Source organism: Pogoniulus pusillus, chromosome 1, assembly GCF_015220805.1.
Source record: "Pogoniulus pusillus isolate bPogPus1 chromosome 1, bPogPus1.pri, whole genome shotgun sequence".
NCBI classification, from domain to species: domain Eukaryota; kingdom Metazoa; phylum Chordata; class Aves; order Piciformes; family Lybiidae; genus Pogoniulus; species Pogoniulus pusillus.
Genome location: NC_087264.1, coordinates 22707735 through 22724702, shown reverse-complemented (window position 1 = coordinate 22724702; position 16968 = coordinate 22707735). Strand labels below are relative to the sequence as shown.

At 49.7% G+C, this 16968-nt stretch overlaps 1 protein-coding gene across 1 annotated transcript in view; it reads right to left on the bottom strand.

Moving 5' to 3' along the window:
* ARG2 (arginase 2) overlaps positions 1-16591 on the bottom strand; it is a 31647-nt gene extending 15056 nt beyond the window's left edge. The window contains exons 1-2 of the mRNA XM_064143846.1: positions 16404-16591; positions 16180-16252 (exon numbers count right to left, since the gene is read on the bottom strand). Of these exons, the coding sequence (XP_063999916.1) occupies positions 16180-16252; positions 16404-16520 (190 nt within the window). The 5' untranslated portion in view covers positions 16521-16591. The remainder of the gene's footprint in view (positions 1-16179; positions 16253-16403) is intronic.
* Positions 16592-16968: the final 377 nt, after the last annotated feature.

The following is a 16968-nucleotide window of genomic DNA, read 5'->3' as shown; positions in this document are numbered from 1 at the left end:
TGGTGTCCACCTTTTGGCCAAATGGTGCTCTCAAATCTCCTGCATTAAGATGCCTCTCTCTATTTTTACCTGCTGCCTGTTACAGACAAGAGATGTCTGCAGTTTGTTACTATCTTAAAGCCTGTTGTTGTTCAGACAGTTCATAAACTTTGCAGCAGCTTCTTTTCCCAGCTTTGTGCTTCCCCCCCCACACCCCCCGACTTACCCTGGCTGTTCTTACATGCTTGCTGAGAACAGCTCAAGTTTCCCAGGGCGATACAAATGTTTTCAGCCAACTACCCCATGGCTATCTGATTAAGATAGAGTTAATCTCAGAAGTACACACCAATCCTTGAACGTTAACAGTGCATTTTCTTCCCACTGCGATTACATCATAGAGCAAAAGGAAAGCTTAGTGGATACAGCACACACAAAGTAATACAAGTCTCAGTACACAGAGAAATGACATTTCCTGAAGCAACTGAAGTGTGCCTGCAGTGTGTGCCCATGTGAAATCAGCCTGCACAGAGGCCTTAATGCTTAGAAACATAGAATCAGTCAGGGTTGGAAGGGACCACAAGGATCAGCCAGTTCCAACCACCCTGCCATGCCCAGGGACACCCTACCCTAGAGCAGGCTGCCCACAGCCTCATCCAGCCTGGCCTTAAACATCTCCAACCATGGGGCCTCAACCACCTCCCTGGGCAACCCATTCCAGTCTCTCACCACTCTCATGCTCAACAACTTCCTCCTCACCTCCAGCCTCACTCTCCCCACCTCCAGCTTTGCTCCATTCCCCCCAGTCCTGGCACTCCCTGACAGCCTCAAAAGTCCCTCCCCAGCTCTTTTGTAGCCCACTTCAGATCCTGGAAGGCCACAAGAAGGTCACCTGGGAGCCTCCTCTTCTCCAGACTGCACAGCCCCAACTCTTTCAGTCTGTGCTCACAGCAGAGCTGCTGCAGCTCTCTCAGCATCCTCCTGGTCCTGCTCTGGACACACTCCAGCATCTCCACATCCCTCTTGGAATGGGGGCTCCAGAACTGGATGCAGCACTTCAGGTGGGGTCTCAGCAGAGCAGAGTAGAGGGGAAGAATCACCTCCCTGGCCCTGCTGGCCACACTTCTGCTGCTGCAGCCCAGGCTCTGCTTGGCTTTATGGCCTGCAAGTGCACACTGATGGCTCCTGTTGAGCTTCTCATCCACCAGCACCCCCAAGTGCTTCTCCTCAGGGCTGTTCTCCAGACACTCACTGCCCAGCCTGCATTTGTGCTTGGCATTGCCTCCACCCAGCTGCAGGACCTTGCACTTGGTCTTGTTGAACCTCCTGAGGTTGGCTTGTGCCCACCTCTGCAGCCTGTCCAGGTGCCTCTGGATGGATCCCTGCCCTCCAGCCTGGCTGCTGCACCACACAGCTTGGTGTGCTCAGCAAACTTGCTGTGGCTGCACTCAATGCCTCTGTCCATGGCACCCACAAAGATTTTGAACAAGACTGTGCCAGGACTGATCCCTGAGGGACTCTGCCTGTCACTGGCCTCCACTTGACCATGGAGCCACTGACACCATTCAGTAAGCACCCAAAGAGTGGCTACCATGGAGCCATTGACATCATTCATTAAGCACTCAAACAGTGGCTAAGAGAAAGGATGCACGTTAAATTACTGAAGTCACTATTGATGGCAGCTTCTTAGTCTCAGATATTAGTCTGATACATAAAAGCCCCGAGTTATTTCACATTTTATCTACCTGCTTGCACAAAGTTTAGATCTAAAGAAATTAAAAGATTCAACCTCTCAACTACACTATTTTGCCCAGCATCGAAATTGCCCAACAGATTGACATGTTGCAGTGCATCACCATCTGGTGAATCTTGCTGTTACTGAAAGACTCCTGTCCTCTATCATACCAAACACTGTGGCTGTGCTTTCTTTGGCAGCTGGGGCACTCTGGTTTAGGATACTGATAAACACACAGCTTTTAAAACAGCACAGACAGCTCCCATGAGGAGCACATTTGGGCCTTTTAAAAGGCAGTAGCTACAAGTTCTGAAAACTGGAAGTTGGCTTTCCTATTGGCCCACACCTCATCAGAGAGCATCCACACTCTTTGCCAACACAGCAGATGGGGGCCTGCAAAAAAGCTGGGGAGGGACTTTCTAGGCTCTCAGGGAGTGACAGGACTGGGGGGAATGGAGCAAAGCTGGAGGTGGGGAGAGTGAGGCTGGATGTAAGAAGTGGTTCAGCATGAGTGTGGTGAGAGTCTGGAATGGGTTGCCCAGGGAAGTGGTTGAGGCCCTGTGCCTGAAGGTGTTTAAGGGCAGGCTGGGAAGTCCCTGCCCATGGCAGGAGTGTTGGAAGTAGATGATCCTTGTGGTCCCTTCCAGCCCTGACTGATTCTGTGACTCAGATAAAGAAGAGCTTCAGTCCGGGCTCAATCTCAAACGACAGATTAGCACACAGTACTTGAACACCAAACACCACAGATGCTTTGCTAGTAGCTAAGTTGTCACCACCATGAGGGTGGTGAGACCCTGGAACAGGTTGCCCAGGGAGGCGGTGGAAGCCTCATGCCTGGAGGTGTTTAAGGGCAGGCTGGATGAGGCTGTGGGCAGCCTGATCTGGTGTGAGGTGTCCCTGCCCATGGCAGGGGGGTTGGAACTGGCTGATCCTTGTGATCCCTTCCAACCCTGACTGATTCTATGACTCTAAGTAATATGAAATTAAATATGGGCAAAAAAAGTCTTCTGTTCCACTCTCAAGTTCTAACAGAAATTAAAAGGAAAATATTTTGTATTCATTGGTTAAGTGATCAACAGTGCAGAAAATTCACCACCATCAAGTCGACACAAATTAGCTTCATTAGCATTCTGGCTCAAGAGACTACTTTTTGAAGTGAACAAACCCACAGAAGTTTGATTCATTTATTTCTGTTACAGGAGCTTGAAGGAGTCAATCTGAATACAGCACAGTTACATTTAAAAGATACATATGTGCAGCACTCCTCCTGTTACTGTCAATGACTTGCATGTAAAGGCAGATTTATTTACCTTTCCTAAAGCTTAGGAGTAAAATCCACAGGTGTTTATTATGTCCCATCCATTTCCCACCCCCAGCCCCAACAGTTTCAAAGCACACTTCAGCCAAAATCATAGAACCAAGCAGGTTGGAAGAGACCTCCAAGCTCAGCCAGTCCAACCTAGCACCCAGCCCTATCCAATCAACCAGACCATGGCACTAAGTGCCCCAGCCAGGCTTGGCTTCAACACCTCCAAGCACGGCAACTCCACCACCTCCCTGGGCAGCCCATTCCAATGCCAATCACTCTCTCTGACAACAACTTTCTCCTAACATCCAGCCTAGACCTCCCTTGGCACAGCTTGAGACTGTGTCCCCTTGTTCTATTGCTGGTTGCCTGGCAGAAGAGACCAACCCCACTTGGCTACCCAGACAGGGCAGGGAAAGGCCCCATAGACATTCAGCCAGCAGACCAAGGGACAGAGGGCAGTCATTTCTTCAGCCTGCATCCAGAACCAGATCTATATGTGGTAAAATAAACCAACACGTTTGATAATTAGAAGTCCAGTACACTTCTGGGATAAGGTAGAAATACAAATGAAGAAGATATTTAAGGAAGTTTCCTGCATGCCTTTTCAAAGGAGTCCTTAATAGAGCACACAGACTCAACCTAATGATGCTTATAGCTGGGGTGTAAGATGCCCTTTAGCAAGCTCTATGACAGTGGTAACATAACATTCCCTTTCTCAAACACACCCCATTGATTCAGTACCCACAGCAGTCAGTAGTTACTAGAGTAAATCATGTCCCTGCATAGATGTAGAGTACGTTTTCTTTAGTAGAAGCAGGTGGCTCTTAGGTCTGGATGCATTTAACCAGAAAACATCTGGTCAATACCAAGGAAAGCCTTCCATCCTCCTCTACAAGACACTGCACCTGGGCCAGAAGCACAGTTTGGTATTAGAAGATTCAACTTAAACCCCAAGCTCTCTGCTACCATTGCCCAATGCCATGTTACTGTACCAGTGCTAACAGCTCTCCTACAGCAAACAGAGTGATTGGCATTGGAATGGGCTGCCCAAGGAGGTGGTGGAGTCACTGTCCCTGGAGGTGTTGAAGCAAAGCCTGGCTGGGGCACTTAGTGCCATGGTCTGGTTGATTGGGTAGGGCTGGGTGCTAGGTTGGGATGGATGAGCTTGGAGGACTCTTCCAACCTGGTTGATTCTATGACTCTATGTTCAATGTACAACTGAAGTTATCTCCTGGCACTGCCTGTTTACACAGGCTGTGTGTGAACTGGAGGTAAAAAACAATAATCCTCTATTAATGGGCAAATTAAGCCTTTCCTCTTCCAGGTTTCTAAACTCTGCTGAGCTGCTCTCAAAGGAATTTGGAAATCCTAGTTGCTATTTCATGCTATGAGCTATATAGAAGCGCTCACATGAAAGCATCCTGCAAGCTGTTAGCTCAGGTTACAGCCCGGTTAGGGAATCGTCACAGGCAGAAAGGCTCTTCAGGAAGCAATGTGTGTTGTGGACAGACAAACACAACTGTGTTTTGTTTACAGGAAGGGAAAAAGGGCTAGAGCTGTTACCATCCTGCTGTTCAGTATAAGCTCACTGGCTTACGGCACAGACTGCACAATCTGTTCTTGGACAGCCAAAGTGTTCCACAACAGCAAACAAATTACTCCATTCATTATCATCAGTGCATTCTGCAGCCTATTTTAGACAGTTTTCAACCTCTAGAATTACTGAGTGTGCAAAAGCTATGGGAACAAAGTACACACTTTTGTTTTACATGAAATCAGGTTAGCAAGCTCCTCACTGTAAAGAGAGTGAAACTTCAACCTTGCTTAAGCAAAATCTTCTCGCTTGCAAGTTCACAGGCTCACAGGATGTTAGGGGCTGGAAGAGACCCAAGGAGATCATCCAGTCCAACCCCCCTGCCACAGCAGGACAATACTATCTAACACAGATCACACAGGAACACATCCAGACAGGCCTGGAAAGTCTCTACAGAAGGAGACTCCACAACCTCTCTGGGCAGCCTGTGCCAGTGCTCTGGGACCCTTACAGTAGAGAAGTTTCCCCCTTGTGTTGAGGCAGAACCTCTTTTGCTTCAACTTACACCCATTGCTGCTTGTCCTATCCCAGGGAGCAGTGAGCAGAGCCTGTCCCCTCTATCCTGGCCAGCCCTCAGATACTTATAAACGTTTATCAAATCCCCTCTCAGTCTTCTCTTTTCCAGACTAAACAGCCCCAGGTCCCTCAGCCTTTCCTCATCAGCCATGCCCTCCAGTCCCCTCATCATCCTCATAGCCCTCTGCTGGACCTCTCCAGCAGATCCTTGTCCCTCTTCAACTGGAGAGCCCAAAACTGAACACAGTACTCAAGATGGGGTCTCAGCAGGGCAGAGTAGAGGGGGAAGAGAACCTCCCTTGACCTGCTGGACACACTCTGCTTAATACAGCCCAGGATCCCCTTGGCCTTCTTAGCCACAAGGGCACATTGCTGTGCCATGGGTAACTTATCCACCAGGACTCCCAGGTCCCTCTCCACAGGACTGCTTTCCTACTAGATAGTTCTGACTAGATACAGACATTGGACGGCTCAACAGACTCCTGCTAGATCTAAAACTTCACTTCTTAAAAGATAGTTCCTGTCCCAGCGATTTTCATCCTGCCTGTTGGAATTCAGAAAGGTCTGATTAAGAGAATGTTTCTTTATCTGTACCTATTCAAAAGTTTTCAGCTCAAACCAGCAAAAATCACATCCAAATACTGTTGCTGCCCCAAGTTGTGACTTGTATAATGTATGAGAAGAAACGGATTTTTCTTCCCCAATCCCTAATTTCCCTTGATAAGCATTTATAACTTTAATCTCTTAGAAAATGTGGTGCACTTGACCTGCAGAGGTCTCTAAAGAACGTCAGTATCAGGTGTTGGGAAATGTTTGCACTGTGGTTTACATCACAGAGGATACAAGGGTGCAGCTATTGCGGTCTGCAGCTCCACCAAACCCTGCCCAAGTTCTAATTCCCTCCAAATGAGCTTAACTCAGAAACAGTTCCAAATAGCAAGGACACAACTAAGCTCTTACAGCCATAGGAAGTCACAACACGAAAATAACTCTTCTCAACAACAAGCACCTTGTGCTTTAGATTCTTAGAGTAGTAAGTGATGATTATATTACTTAACCTAGGATAGTAACACTTGAAAGGAAGGGAGAGCAGAATATAAGTGAGATTACTGAAGTTCTCTCTCTCTCTTTTACCAGATCCAGGTTGGAAGAGACCTCTTAGATCATCCAGTCCAATCTATCACCCAGCCCTATTTACTTCACATCTGACATTCATTCATCCTCCCAGCTTCTTTTTCACCATGTCAGATTAAAAATGGAGAAGAAAACCAGCCAAAACTGTGTCTATTACACTCATTTTTAATGGCCCCAAACCTGATTCTGTTCTTATTTTTCTTTTCATAGAAGCAACCAGGTTGGAAGAGACCTCCAAGCTCATCCAGTCCAACCTAGCACCCAGCCCTGTCCAGTCACCTAGACCACGGCACTAAATGCCTCATCCAGGCTTGGCTTCAACACCTCCAGGCACAGTGACTCCACCACCTCCCTGGGCAGCCCATTCCAATGCCAATCACTCTTTCTGCCAACAACTTCCTCCTAACATCCAGTCTATTCCTCCCATGGCACAGCTTGAGACTGTGTCCCCTTGTTTTGTTGCTGGTTGCCTGGCAGAAGAGACCAACCCCACCTGGCTACAGCCTCCCTTCAGGTAGTTGTAGAAAGCAATGAGGTCCTCTTCTGCAGGCTGCACACCCCCAGCTCCCTCAGCCTCCCCTCACAGATGCAAGAAACTAACATCAGACTGGCTACTTATCTTTAATTTGAATGTTAAGTAGATCTATTTATTGTTATCTTACACCAGTGTCCCATTCCTTGCTTTTCACCAGGTAGTTTCTGTCTTCCACCCACACAAAACCCCTCCATACTGTGTTAAAATAAGCACACACCTGTTATGCATCCTGCTCTTGAGTCCACAATGAGAAGGGGCAAGGTAAGAAGTTTCAAATGAGAACACAATAAGGTTTTGTGCACCACAAAGCAATACTCCAGGCAGGGTCTTACCAGAGTGGAGTAAAGTGGAAGAATCAGCTCCCTCAATCTGCTGCACACACTTCTTTTGGTGCAGCCCAGGATGTGATTGGCCTGAGTTGCAAGTGCACACTACCTGCTCACGTCCAGCTTCTCGTCCACCAGCACCCCAAGTCCTTTCCCACAGGACTGCTTTCTATCACCTCAGCCTGTATTGCTAATGAGGATCGTTCTTATTCAGCTGCAGGACCCTGCAATTGCTCTTGTTGAACCTCATGAGTTTCACCTGGGCCCACCTCTCCAGCTTGGCCAGGTTCCTCTGGATCACATCCTGCCCCTCTGTCATAGCAACAGCACCACTCAGCTTGGTGTCACCTGTGAACTTGCTGATGGTGCACTCAATCCAGCTGTACCATTGACAAAAGCATTAAACAGTACAGGTCCCAGTATGGACCCAAGGGACACCACTTGTCACTGCTCTCCAGCTGGACATCAAGCCATTGAGCAGCACCCTCTGGATGTGACCATCCAGCCAATTCCTTAGCCACTGAACAGTCACAGGCTGACAGGAGTTGGAAGGGACCCAAAGAGATCATTGAGTTCAACCCCCCTGCCAGAGCAGGACCACACAATCTAGCTCAGGGCATACAGGAACACATCCAGACAGGTCTTGAAAGGCTCCAGAGAAGGAGACTCCACAACCTCTCTGGGCAGCCTGTGCAGTGCTCTGGGACCCTTCCAGGAAAGAAGTTCCCCCTTATGTTGAGCTGGAACCTCCTGTGCTGCAGCTTCCATCCATTGCTCCTTGTCCTATCCCAGGGAGCAGTGAGCAGAGCCTGTCCCCCTCTTCTGACCCCCAGCCCTCAGAGATTTATAAACATTGATTAAATCCCCTCTCAGTCTTCTCTTCTCCAGACTAAGCAGCCCCAGGTCCCTCAGCCTCTCCTCATCAGGCAATGCTCCAGTCCCCTCATCCTCACAGCCCTCTGCTGGACCTTCTCCAGCAGTCCCCTGTCCCTCGAACTGGTGTCATCAATCCTGTGTGTCTCCATCTTGGCAAGTGGATGTTGTGGGAGACTCTGTCAAGGGCCTTGCAGAAGTCCAGACAGATCACATCCATAGGTTGCCCCTTGTCTACTGCCATGGAACTTTACCCTTTAACATCACTTTAAAGCCAACTTCATGAATAATGTGCAACCCGGAATACTGCCAGACAAAAGGGAGAGGAAAACAAACAAACATCAAATCAATGACTGACACAAAGCTTTTCATTTTGATGCAAAACTAAGCAAACTACCTCCCTCAGTGTGGGGAAAGAAAGAATCAGAGGTGACATAGTGCGAGGAATGCTCTAGCTCCATGTACTCTCAGTGCTGGCAGTGCAAGGAATGCTCTAGCTCCATGTACTCTCACTGCTGGCAGTGCAAGGAATGCTCTAGCTCCATGTACTCTCACTGCTGGCAGTGCGAGGAATGCTCTAGCTCCATGTACTCTCACTGCTGGCATTCTCCAGTAATTTCTAGGGCTAACTGTATTCAGGCAAATCTCAACGGGTGCAACACTCAAACGGATAAACCACAACTGCTGCCAGAGCACACCCCCCCACTTGTCGGAGCTTGGCTTCCCATGCTCAAGATGTGCTAGCTGATGAAATCTGTTGTGAAGAAGCAACATACAGTCAGTGTCAGTTGAGGCCTTCCCAAAACAGCTCTCCTTCAAAGCCTCAGTAGGAATCTTTCTGCCTGCCTGGTTATCAGGGTGAGCTCCTGGCTGCTTTCCCTCAGAGTGGAGCAGCACCTGGCCTTGATGCATTCTGACAGCTGCTATCTTCTCAAAAGCCCACTGCAGATGCCAGTTATGACCAGCCCCTTGGGCTGTGCTTTGATTTTTGCCAAACCACTGGTTAGAGGGAGTTGTTCCTTTGAGTCACTGCACCAGGTTCCTGGAGGGTTTTGTTCCAGTCAAATGAAATAACAGTAATATGGGCGTTCTCTTTGGTGAAGCAAGCTGTGCTTCTGTCTGTAAGCCACAGGTTGCTGCAGTCCTCTAACTTCCCAAACCAGCAACTCTGATCCAAGCTTTGTAAATGCATTCTAGACTAACCCAAACACGAGTTTGACTAAACTCAGCAAGGCAGCCACATCTGGCACTAAAGAAATCAAAGGAAAAAAACCCAAGCAAACAAAAAACCCACATCCCACCCAGGGAAATCTGCAACAAGTCATACAAGCATGAATGCTTGGGAAGGAATTTTATACTCAAGATATTCCCATGTTAGCAACAGTGGAAGTGTTCGAGTTGCCTCATGGGCTATAGCAATTAGCACGACAGCTATTACTTAACAGAACCTGATAAGAGTCCTTCTCACCTTCAGATAAAAGGAGGTAGCACTCTGGATTTAAGGTTTATCTGCAGTAAACAGAAGAGATTCAAGAAATTCTCACTTTAAAGGACTTCATACTTGGCATCTTCTACACTTTAGGCCAAGCGCATCTATCGCCTACCTTCTCCACTGCTTCCCACCAGAAGTCCAAGGCTCTCCATTTATCACATTCATTTCTCTTTACTGCCAGAACAATACACAGCTCTGCAAGCTTTGAACCCTCTCCTCCTCCATGCCAGAGTGTTACAGGGTCTATTGTCATACACTGCTTTTACTTCGCTGGCAAGATGGAAAGAGTCCTTTCAGGTGTTAATATTTTAGTTCCCCTTAGAATAAGCAGCAAAGCCAAAAGACGAACATCACCAAGACAAACGAAACCCCCCAGAGGCTGAGTCAGTTATTTAAATCAGTCCTGCCACAGACTTGCACTCCTGCTGGGTTTTGGCTTGGGAGCTGGATTCTTGCTACACAGAATCATAGAATCAACCAGGTTGGAAGAGACCTCCAAGATCAGCCAGTCCAACCTAGCACTCAGCCCTATCCAATCAACTAGACCATGGCACTAAGTGCCTCATCCAGTCTTTTCTTGAAGACCCCCAGGGACGGTGCCTCCACCACCTCCCTGGGCAGCCCATTCCAATGGGAAATCACTCTGTACACCTCAAGCTACTACATTCTGTCTGCTTGTAACAAGGGGGTAAAAGTCAAGTTAGTGGCTCAGATTCATCTCTGACAGTCTGATACAGACTAGTGATACCATCTGCCTCTGAGTTCCCTCCTCATATTTCAGCCTAAGCATAAACAAGCTGTTCACAGGCAGTGGTCATTTTATGTAACCAAGAATTTATCATACCACGTAGGTATAGTCACAGGCTCTTTCAAGGGAGGGATTCCCACCCCTCCAAAAAAAGAAACAAACAGGAAATGGAGATGCAGCTCAGAATACGACAGTAGAACTTTGTGAAAGAAAGTAAACTGGAACGGAGTGAAAGGAGCAATAAAATCCCCTCTCAAACATACCAGCCAGCGAAAGCAAAATGCAAATCAGTGAAAAAAGGACAAACAAACAAGTCTTGTGTTCTTACTCCCTCCGATGCAACTTCAGCACTGTTAGCAAAGCCATTAAACAAGCACACAAACATAAAAAGCCATTTGGCAGCCTGATAGTCAAAGTAACAAAATGATGTATTTCACTGGCAGTAAAACATGAGCTGCTTTTTGTATTTGACTTTCTAACACTGTAAATGTCCTCCTTGTATATTGAGTAAGGCAATAGGGCTACAGTATTATTGTCATTAATTTGGATAGTCTATTAATAGAATCAGTCAGGGCTGGAAAGGACCACAAGGATCAGCCAGTTCCAACCACCCTGCAGTCAGCAGGGGCACCCTCAACTAGATCAGATTGCCCAGAGTCCTGTCGAGCCTCACTTTGACTATCTCCAGGGACAGAGCTACTTCCTAGATTGTAGAAATTACATCAAATTCCTCAAGGCTGTGGTGTTTGTAACTAAACCTGTGGCATGTTGCCATTATGACTAATAGTTCCTTGACAGTCATAGAAGCATAGAATCAGTCAGGGTTGGAAGGGACCACAAGGATCAGCCAGTTCCAACTCCCCTGCCATGGCCAGGGACACCCTACCCTAGAGCAGGCTGCCCACAGCCTCAGGCAGCCTGGCCTTAAACACCTCCAGCCATGGGGCCTCAACCACCTCCCTGGGAAACTCAGTCCAGCCTCTCACCACTCTCATGCTCAACAACTTCCTTCTCACATCCAGCCTGAACCTACCCATCTCCAGCTTTACTCCACTCCCCCCCAGTCCTGCTACTCTCTGAGAGCCTAAAAAGTCCCTCCCCAGCTACTCTGAAGGCCCCCTTTAGATACTGGAAGGCACAAGAAGGTCACCTGGGAGCTTTCTTTTCTCCCAACTGAAGAGCCCCAACTCTTTCAGTCTGTCCTCATAGCAGAGTTGCTCCATATTCATATGTTACATTAAAAGAATTAACTACTTTTGTGAGACCTAAAAACTAAACTGAATAGAATAAATGCAGTGCATGCATGTTTCTGAATGATCAGCTTCAGAGGAGGCTTCAGAGCATATCGATTTCATGCAGGTCACAGTGAATATATGAAGGGAAAGTAAATAAAAGAAAGCTTTATAACTTTAGGCAAACAGAATAACCTGATCGCCAGCAAACTCTACCACATAAAGCAGGCAAGGGCAATTTTGAGAGAGCTTGCATTACAGGAACACTGATTCTGACTCTTTCCCCCAATTATATTTCATTAGACTCTCCAGAATTTACCTTTGCATTTCTACTGCAAAGCATCATTGCACAGCTGGCCTCAAGCTTCTTATGACAAAGAATATTCTGTTTAAAGCAGCCACTCACATCCCAGTGGGTAATGGGGCCATGCAACAACTCACACACACAGACCCTATTGACACAAATACTTCAGAAGAAGCCAATACAGACAGAAGCCCCAGTCAGGGTTGGAAGGGACCACAAGGATCAGCCAGTTCCAACCCCCCTGCCATGCCCAGAGACACCCTACCCTAGAGCAGGCTGCCCACAGCCTCAGCCAACCTGGCCTTAAACACCTCCAACCATGGGGCCTCAACCACCTCCCTGGGAAACCCAGTCCAGGCTCTCACCACTCTCAGGCTCAACAACTTCCTCCTCATATCCAGGGTGAACCTACCCATCTCCAGCTTTGCTAACTTCCCCCCAGTCCTGGCACTCCCTCACAGACTCAAAAGTCCTTCCCCAGCTTTTTTGTAGCCCACTTCAGATCCTGGAAGGCCACAAGAAGGTCACCTGGGAGCCTCCTCTTCTGCAGCCTGCACAGCCCCAACTCTTTCAGTCTGTGCTCACAGCAGAGCTGCTGCAGCCCTCTGAGCATCCTCCTGGCCCTGCTCTGGACACTCTCCAGCATCTCCACATCCTTCTTGGAATGGGGGCTCCAGAACTGGATGCAGTACTCCAGGTGGGATCTCAGCAGAGCACAGTACAGGTGGAGAATCACCTCCCTGGCCCTGCTGACCACACTTCTCCTGATGCAGCCCAGGATCTGGCTGGCCAGAATATCCAAATTAATGAGACTAATACTGTAGCTCTATTGCCTTATTCACTATATAAGGAGGAAATTTAGAGCATTAGAAAGACAAAGATAAAAGGCAGCTAAAATTTTACTGCCAGTTCAGTGTACAGCAGCAGCCCAAGCAATGATACCACAACCACAGCACCACAGACGGAGCCATCCTGCCGATCCAGGGAAGGAAAACAAGCCGTTTGTTTAAGTTTCCATGAACAACAGATGTGCACAATAGAAAAGGCTATGTGGTGGTGACCTCCTCAGTCTACCACCCTACCCTCAAGGAGGATCTCTGCTAAAGGGATCAGGCCCAGCCAGCATGGGTTTAGGAAGGGCAGGTCCTGCCTCACCAACCTGATCTCCTTTTATGATCAGGTTACCTGCCTGGTGAATGTGGGGCAGGCTGTGGATGTAGTCTACTTGGACTTCAGCAAAGCCTTTGACACTGTCTGCCACAACAAGCTCCTAGCCAAGCTGGCAGCTCATGGTTTGGACAGATTCACTCTGTGCTGGATCAAGAACTGGCTGGATGGCAGAGCTCAGAGAGTGGTGGTGAATGGTGCCACATCCAGTTGGCAGCCAGTCACCAGTGGTGTTCCCCAGGGATCAGTACTGGGCCCAGTCCTGTTCAATACCTTTATTGATGATCTGGACGAGGGGATTGAGTCCAGCATCAGTAAGTTTGCAGATGACACCAAGCTAGGAGCAGGTGTTGATCTGTTGGAAGGTAGGAGAGCCCTGCAGAGGGACCTTGCCAGGCTGGATGGGTGGGCAGAGACCAATGGGATGAGATTGAACAAGGCCAAGTGCAGGGTTCTGCACTTCGACCACAACAACCCCAAGCAGCACTACAGGCTGGGGACAGAGTGGCTGGAGAGCAGCCAGGAGGAGAGGACCTGGGGGTGCTAATAGATAGTAGGCTGAAGATGAGCCAGCAGTGTGCCCAGGTGGCCAAGAAAGCCAATGGCATCCTGGCCTGCATCAGGAACAGTGTGGCCAGTAGGACAAGGGAGGTTATTCTTCCCCTGTACTCAGCACTGGTCAGGCCACATCTTGAGTGCTGTGTCCAGTTCTGGGCTCCTCAATTCAAGAAAGATGTTGAGGTGCTGGAGCGTGTCCAGAGAAGGGCAACAAAGCTGGTGAGGGGCCTGGAGCACAAATCCTATGAGGAGAGGTTGAGGGAGCTGGGCCTGTTTAGCCTGGAGAAGAGGAGGCTCAGAGGTGATCTTATTACTGTCTACAACTACCTGAAGGGGCATTGTAGCCAGGTGGGGGGGTGGCCTCTTCTCCCAGGTAACCAGCAATAGAACAAGGGGACACAGTCTCAAGTCGTGCCAGGGGAGGTACAGGCTGGATATTAGGAAGAAGTTCTTCACAGAGAGAGTGATTTCCCATTGGAATGGGCTGCCCAGGGAGGTGATGGAGGCACCGTCCCTGGGGGTCTTCAAGAAAAGCCTGGATGAGGCATTTAGTGCCATGGTCTAGTTGATTGGATAGGGCTGGGTGCTAGGTTGGACTGGATGATCTTGGAGGTCTCTTCCAACCTGCTTGATTCTAAAGAAATAACTCCTCCCATGCATGCTGGGGACTGGCACTGTTTCAGGCAGAGCCTGCCACAATCCATAAGCCATCTGAACCTACTCACAGGAGAGCAGCAACGAATACCAACATCAACAGAAAAGACGACCCCCTCTACTCCAATGGAAAAGTATGTCAGCAAGAGGAAACCAACTACAGGAGGATGAAAACTCAGAGCTTTTCAAAACTGAAGGAGCAAGATGACAACAAATCCATGCACGTGACTGATTAATGAGTAAACAGTGGAAGCATTTTTCACCTTCTACTTTAGTTTAGTTTGTTTCATTTCAATCTCCACAACTTTACTATCACTGGAAGCCAGAAAGAGTTTGTAGTCTCCTTCTTTCTTTTTTTACCTTTTCCAAATTCCTATAGAAGCAATTTTGTGTTGTGCAAATGAGGGTTGGTTGATGTCTTGTGTTTGGGCTTGTTGGTGTGTATTTGGTTGGTGTTGGGGTTTGTTTTGTTGTTGGATTTTTGGTTGGTTTGTGTTCAGTGGTTTGGGGTTTTTTTTTCCTGTTTGTTTCCCCCTCACAAAAGAAAAAAGAATTCTGATTAAATGGAGGTATTAGGTCTCAACTACTTGAAAGAAAACCCCAAGCCTTTCAGTATAAAATTCTGCCATTGACATAAAAACCAAACTGCTGTCTAGAGTAACACCCTCCTTTCAAACCTGTTAACTTGTTAAATAAGCTCTGAGGTCAGCAACATCCAGATCTTTATTCCAGTATATAGGTTCTCCTTCTATGTTTGTGGAGGGTATAGATTGTGCTCGCTAGAATTCACACATTGCCAAGGGTGACACACATCTCCACTTTGCACAAAAGAAGACAGGAAAAAGAACATCTAGTAGTTTAATTGCAAATGAGTTTTCAGCTGGTGACTCATAAAATATGCAGGATAAGCCTACAGGGCTGCAGAAAACAATAGCTTCTGTTTCAGAGAGGTCTTATAATTCAGAATAAATGCGCTAGAGGTTTATTAGGCAATTACCTTTCCCCTGCATGCATCCAAACTTCACTGAGACTAGTCACATATAGAGCAGGTAAGAGAGCTCTTTCTGTGGTCCACCCCAGGAGCACAATTTAGGGCAATGACTCTCCAAGACAGAGTTCAGCTTTACAAGGTTCTGTCCCTCATGTCCTGTTTCTCATAACCACGATACGGTTTTCTGTGGGTCTCAGTTTGCAGAGGTAGCAGATGGGGGAAGCTGAAGCACAAATCGGTGCAAGGATTTGCCCGAACAACAGCAGCATTAGCAGTGAAAAGACCAGAAACTTTCTATCCACAGTGCTGTTTGCAAGCGTTTTCAGAGCAAACCTTCAGGCAAGACTTCATGTGCAAATCTAAGGATTTCTCCAGAAAAATTCTAGATTTTGTCACTTACAAGGGTGCAAGTATTTCAGGAAGGAGCAAAGTAACCGGTAATGAACATGGAACAAGAAAACGTGGAAAAGAGAGGAAAACAATTAAGGGCATTGCCTGGCTGCCCCAAGGGCAGTTAATGCTTTAGACGGCCTCGCTTTTCTGCAGCCTCGCTCAAGTCAACACAAACGGTACACATCGCCTGTGCCACCGAGGAGCTCCGTGTGCCGGCGCAGAGCACGGCAGCACACCCGGCTCCTTCGGGGCATGCGGAGCACGTTACGGGCAGCGGGGGCCGGCAGCTCCGGCCACCTCTTTGTCCCAGGGTGCTCCGCCGGGCCCGGGTGCGCTCCCTCCAGGGCTGCGCCGCGGCACACACGGAGCCGCTATGCGGCAAAGCTCCCCTTCCCAACACCGCAGAAAGGCGACAGGCACCGCCTCTCCCCGGGCACCGGCGGCTCGGAGGCATTTCGAGTGCCGCGAATGGAACCGTTTCCATCTGACCCCCTCCGTTACCCTCGCCCGGGCTCGCAGCAAGCGGCTGAGTCACGCTTCACCGAAGCAAGTCGAGAAAAAGATGCGGTATCAGGGGAGAAGGAAGATGAATACAGCCCTGCAGCCCTCGCCCCCCACCACAAACACTGCGCCCCGCCTCACCGAGCCCGGCCAGCCGCTCCACCAGCCCCGCGGCGCGAAGAGTAGCGGGTCCATGATCCACTCCCCGCCGTTTCTGGGAGACAAAGAGAAGGGGGATGCGTCAGCCGACGCTGTCTGCAGTCAGGTGCGCCGGCCTTGCGGAGAGGAGGGGAGCCGAGCGACTTCGGCACCGCCTGCCCGCCCCCCCCCGCCACGGCGGCTATGCGCACTCCCACGATGCTCACCTGCCCCCTGGACAGCGGAGCTCCCACCAACGCCACGGAGTGCGCCTGCCGGCTCCGCTGCAGCCCTGCGTCCGCCTGTTTGCGGAGGAGCCGGGCGAAGCTGCTGCGCAGGGCCATGCTGCAGGCGCGGAGAAGCTCGGAACGGTGCCGGCTGCCGCCGCGCTCCTCTTAAGGCGCCCAGCGCCGCCGCGGCCCCGCCCCGCACACCCCCGCCCGAGCAGCCAACGGCGGCGCGCGCGCCCGGAGGTGTGTCCCGCCCCGCGCGGCGCACGCGGCTCAGCGCGCGACAGCCCGCGGCTCCGCCGGGTGCGTGCGGGGGGAGGAGCCGGCGCGCGGCGGCCAACGGCCACTGAGCGGCCGCCCCCGCGCCGCGCCCGCTCCCCTCTCGCCTCCCTCTCGCCGCTCCCCTCTCGCCTCCCGCCGGGGTTTTTCCACTCGGCCCCCGCCTCCCCCGGGCTCCCGGCGGCGGACGGAGCTGCTAGGGCCTCCCGTGGGGAACCGGCGGGATACCGAGCTTTCGCGGCCTCATCCGCGCAGTTCGCCGGAGCCGATGCAACACCGGCTC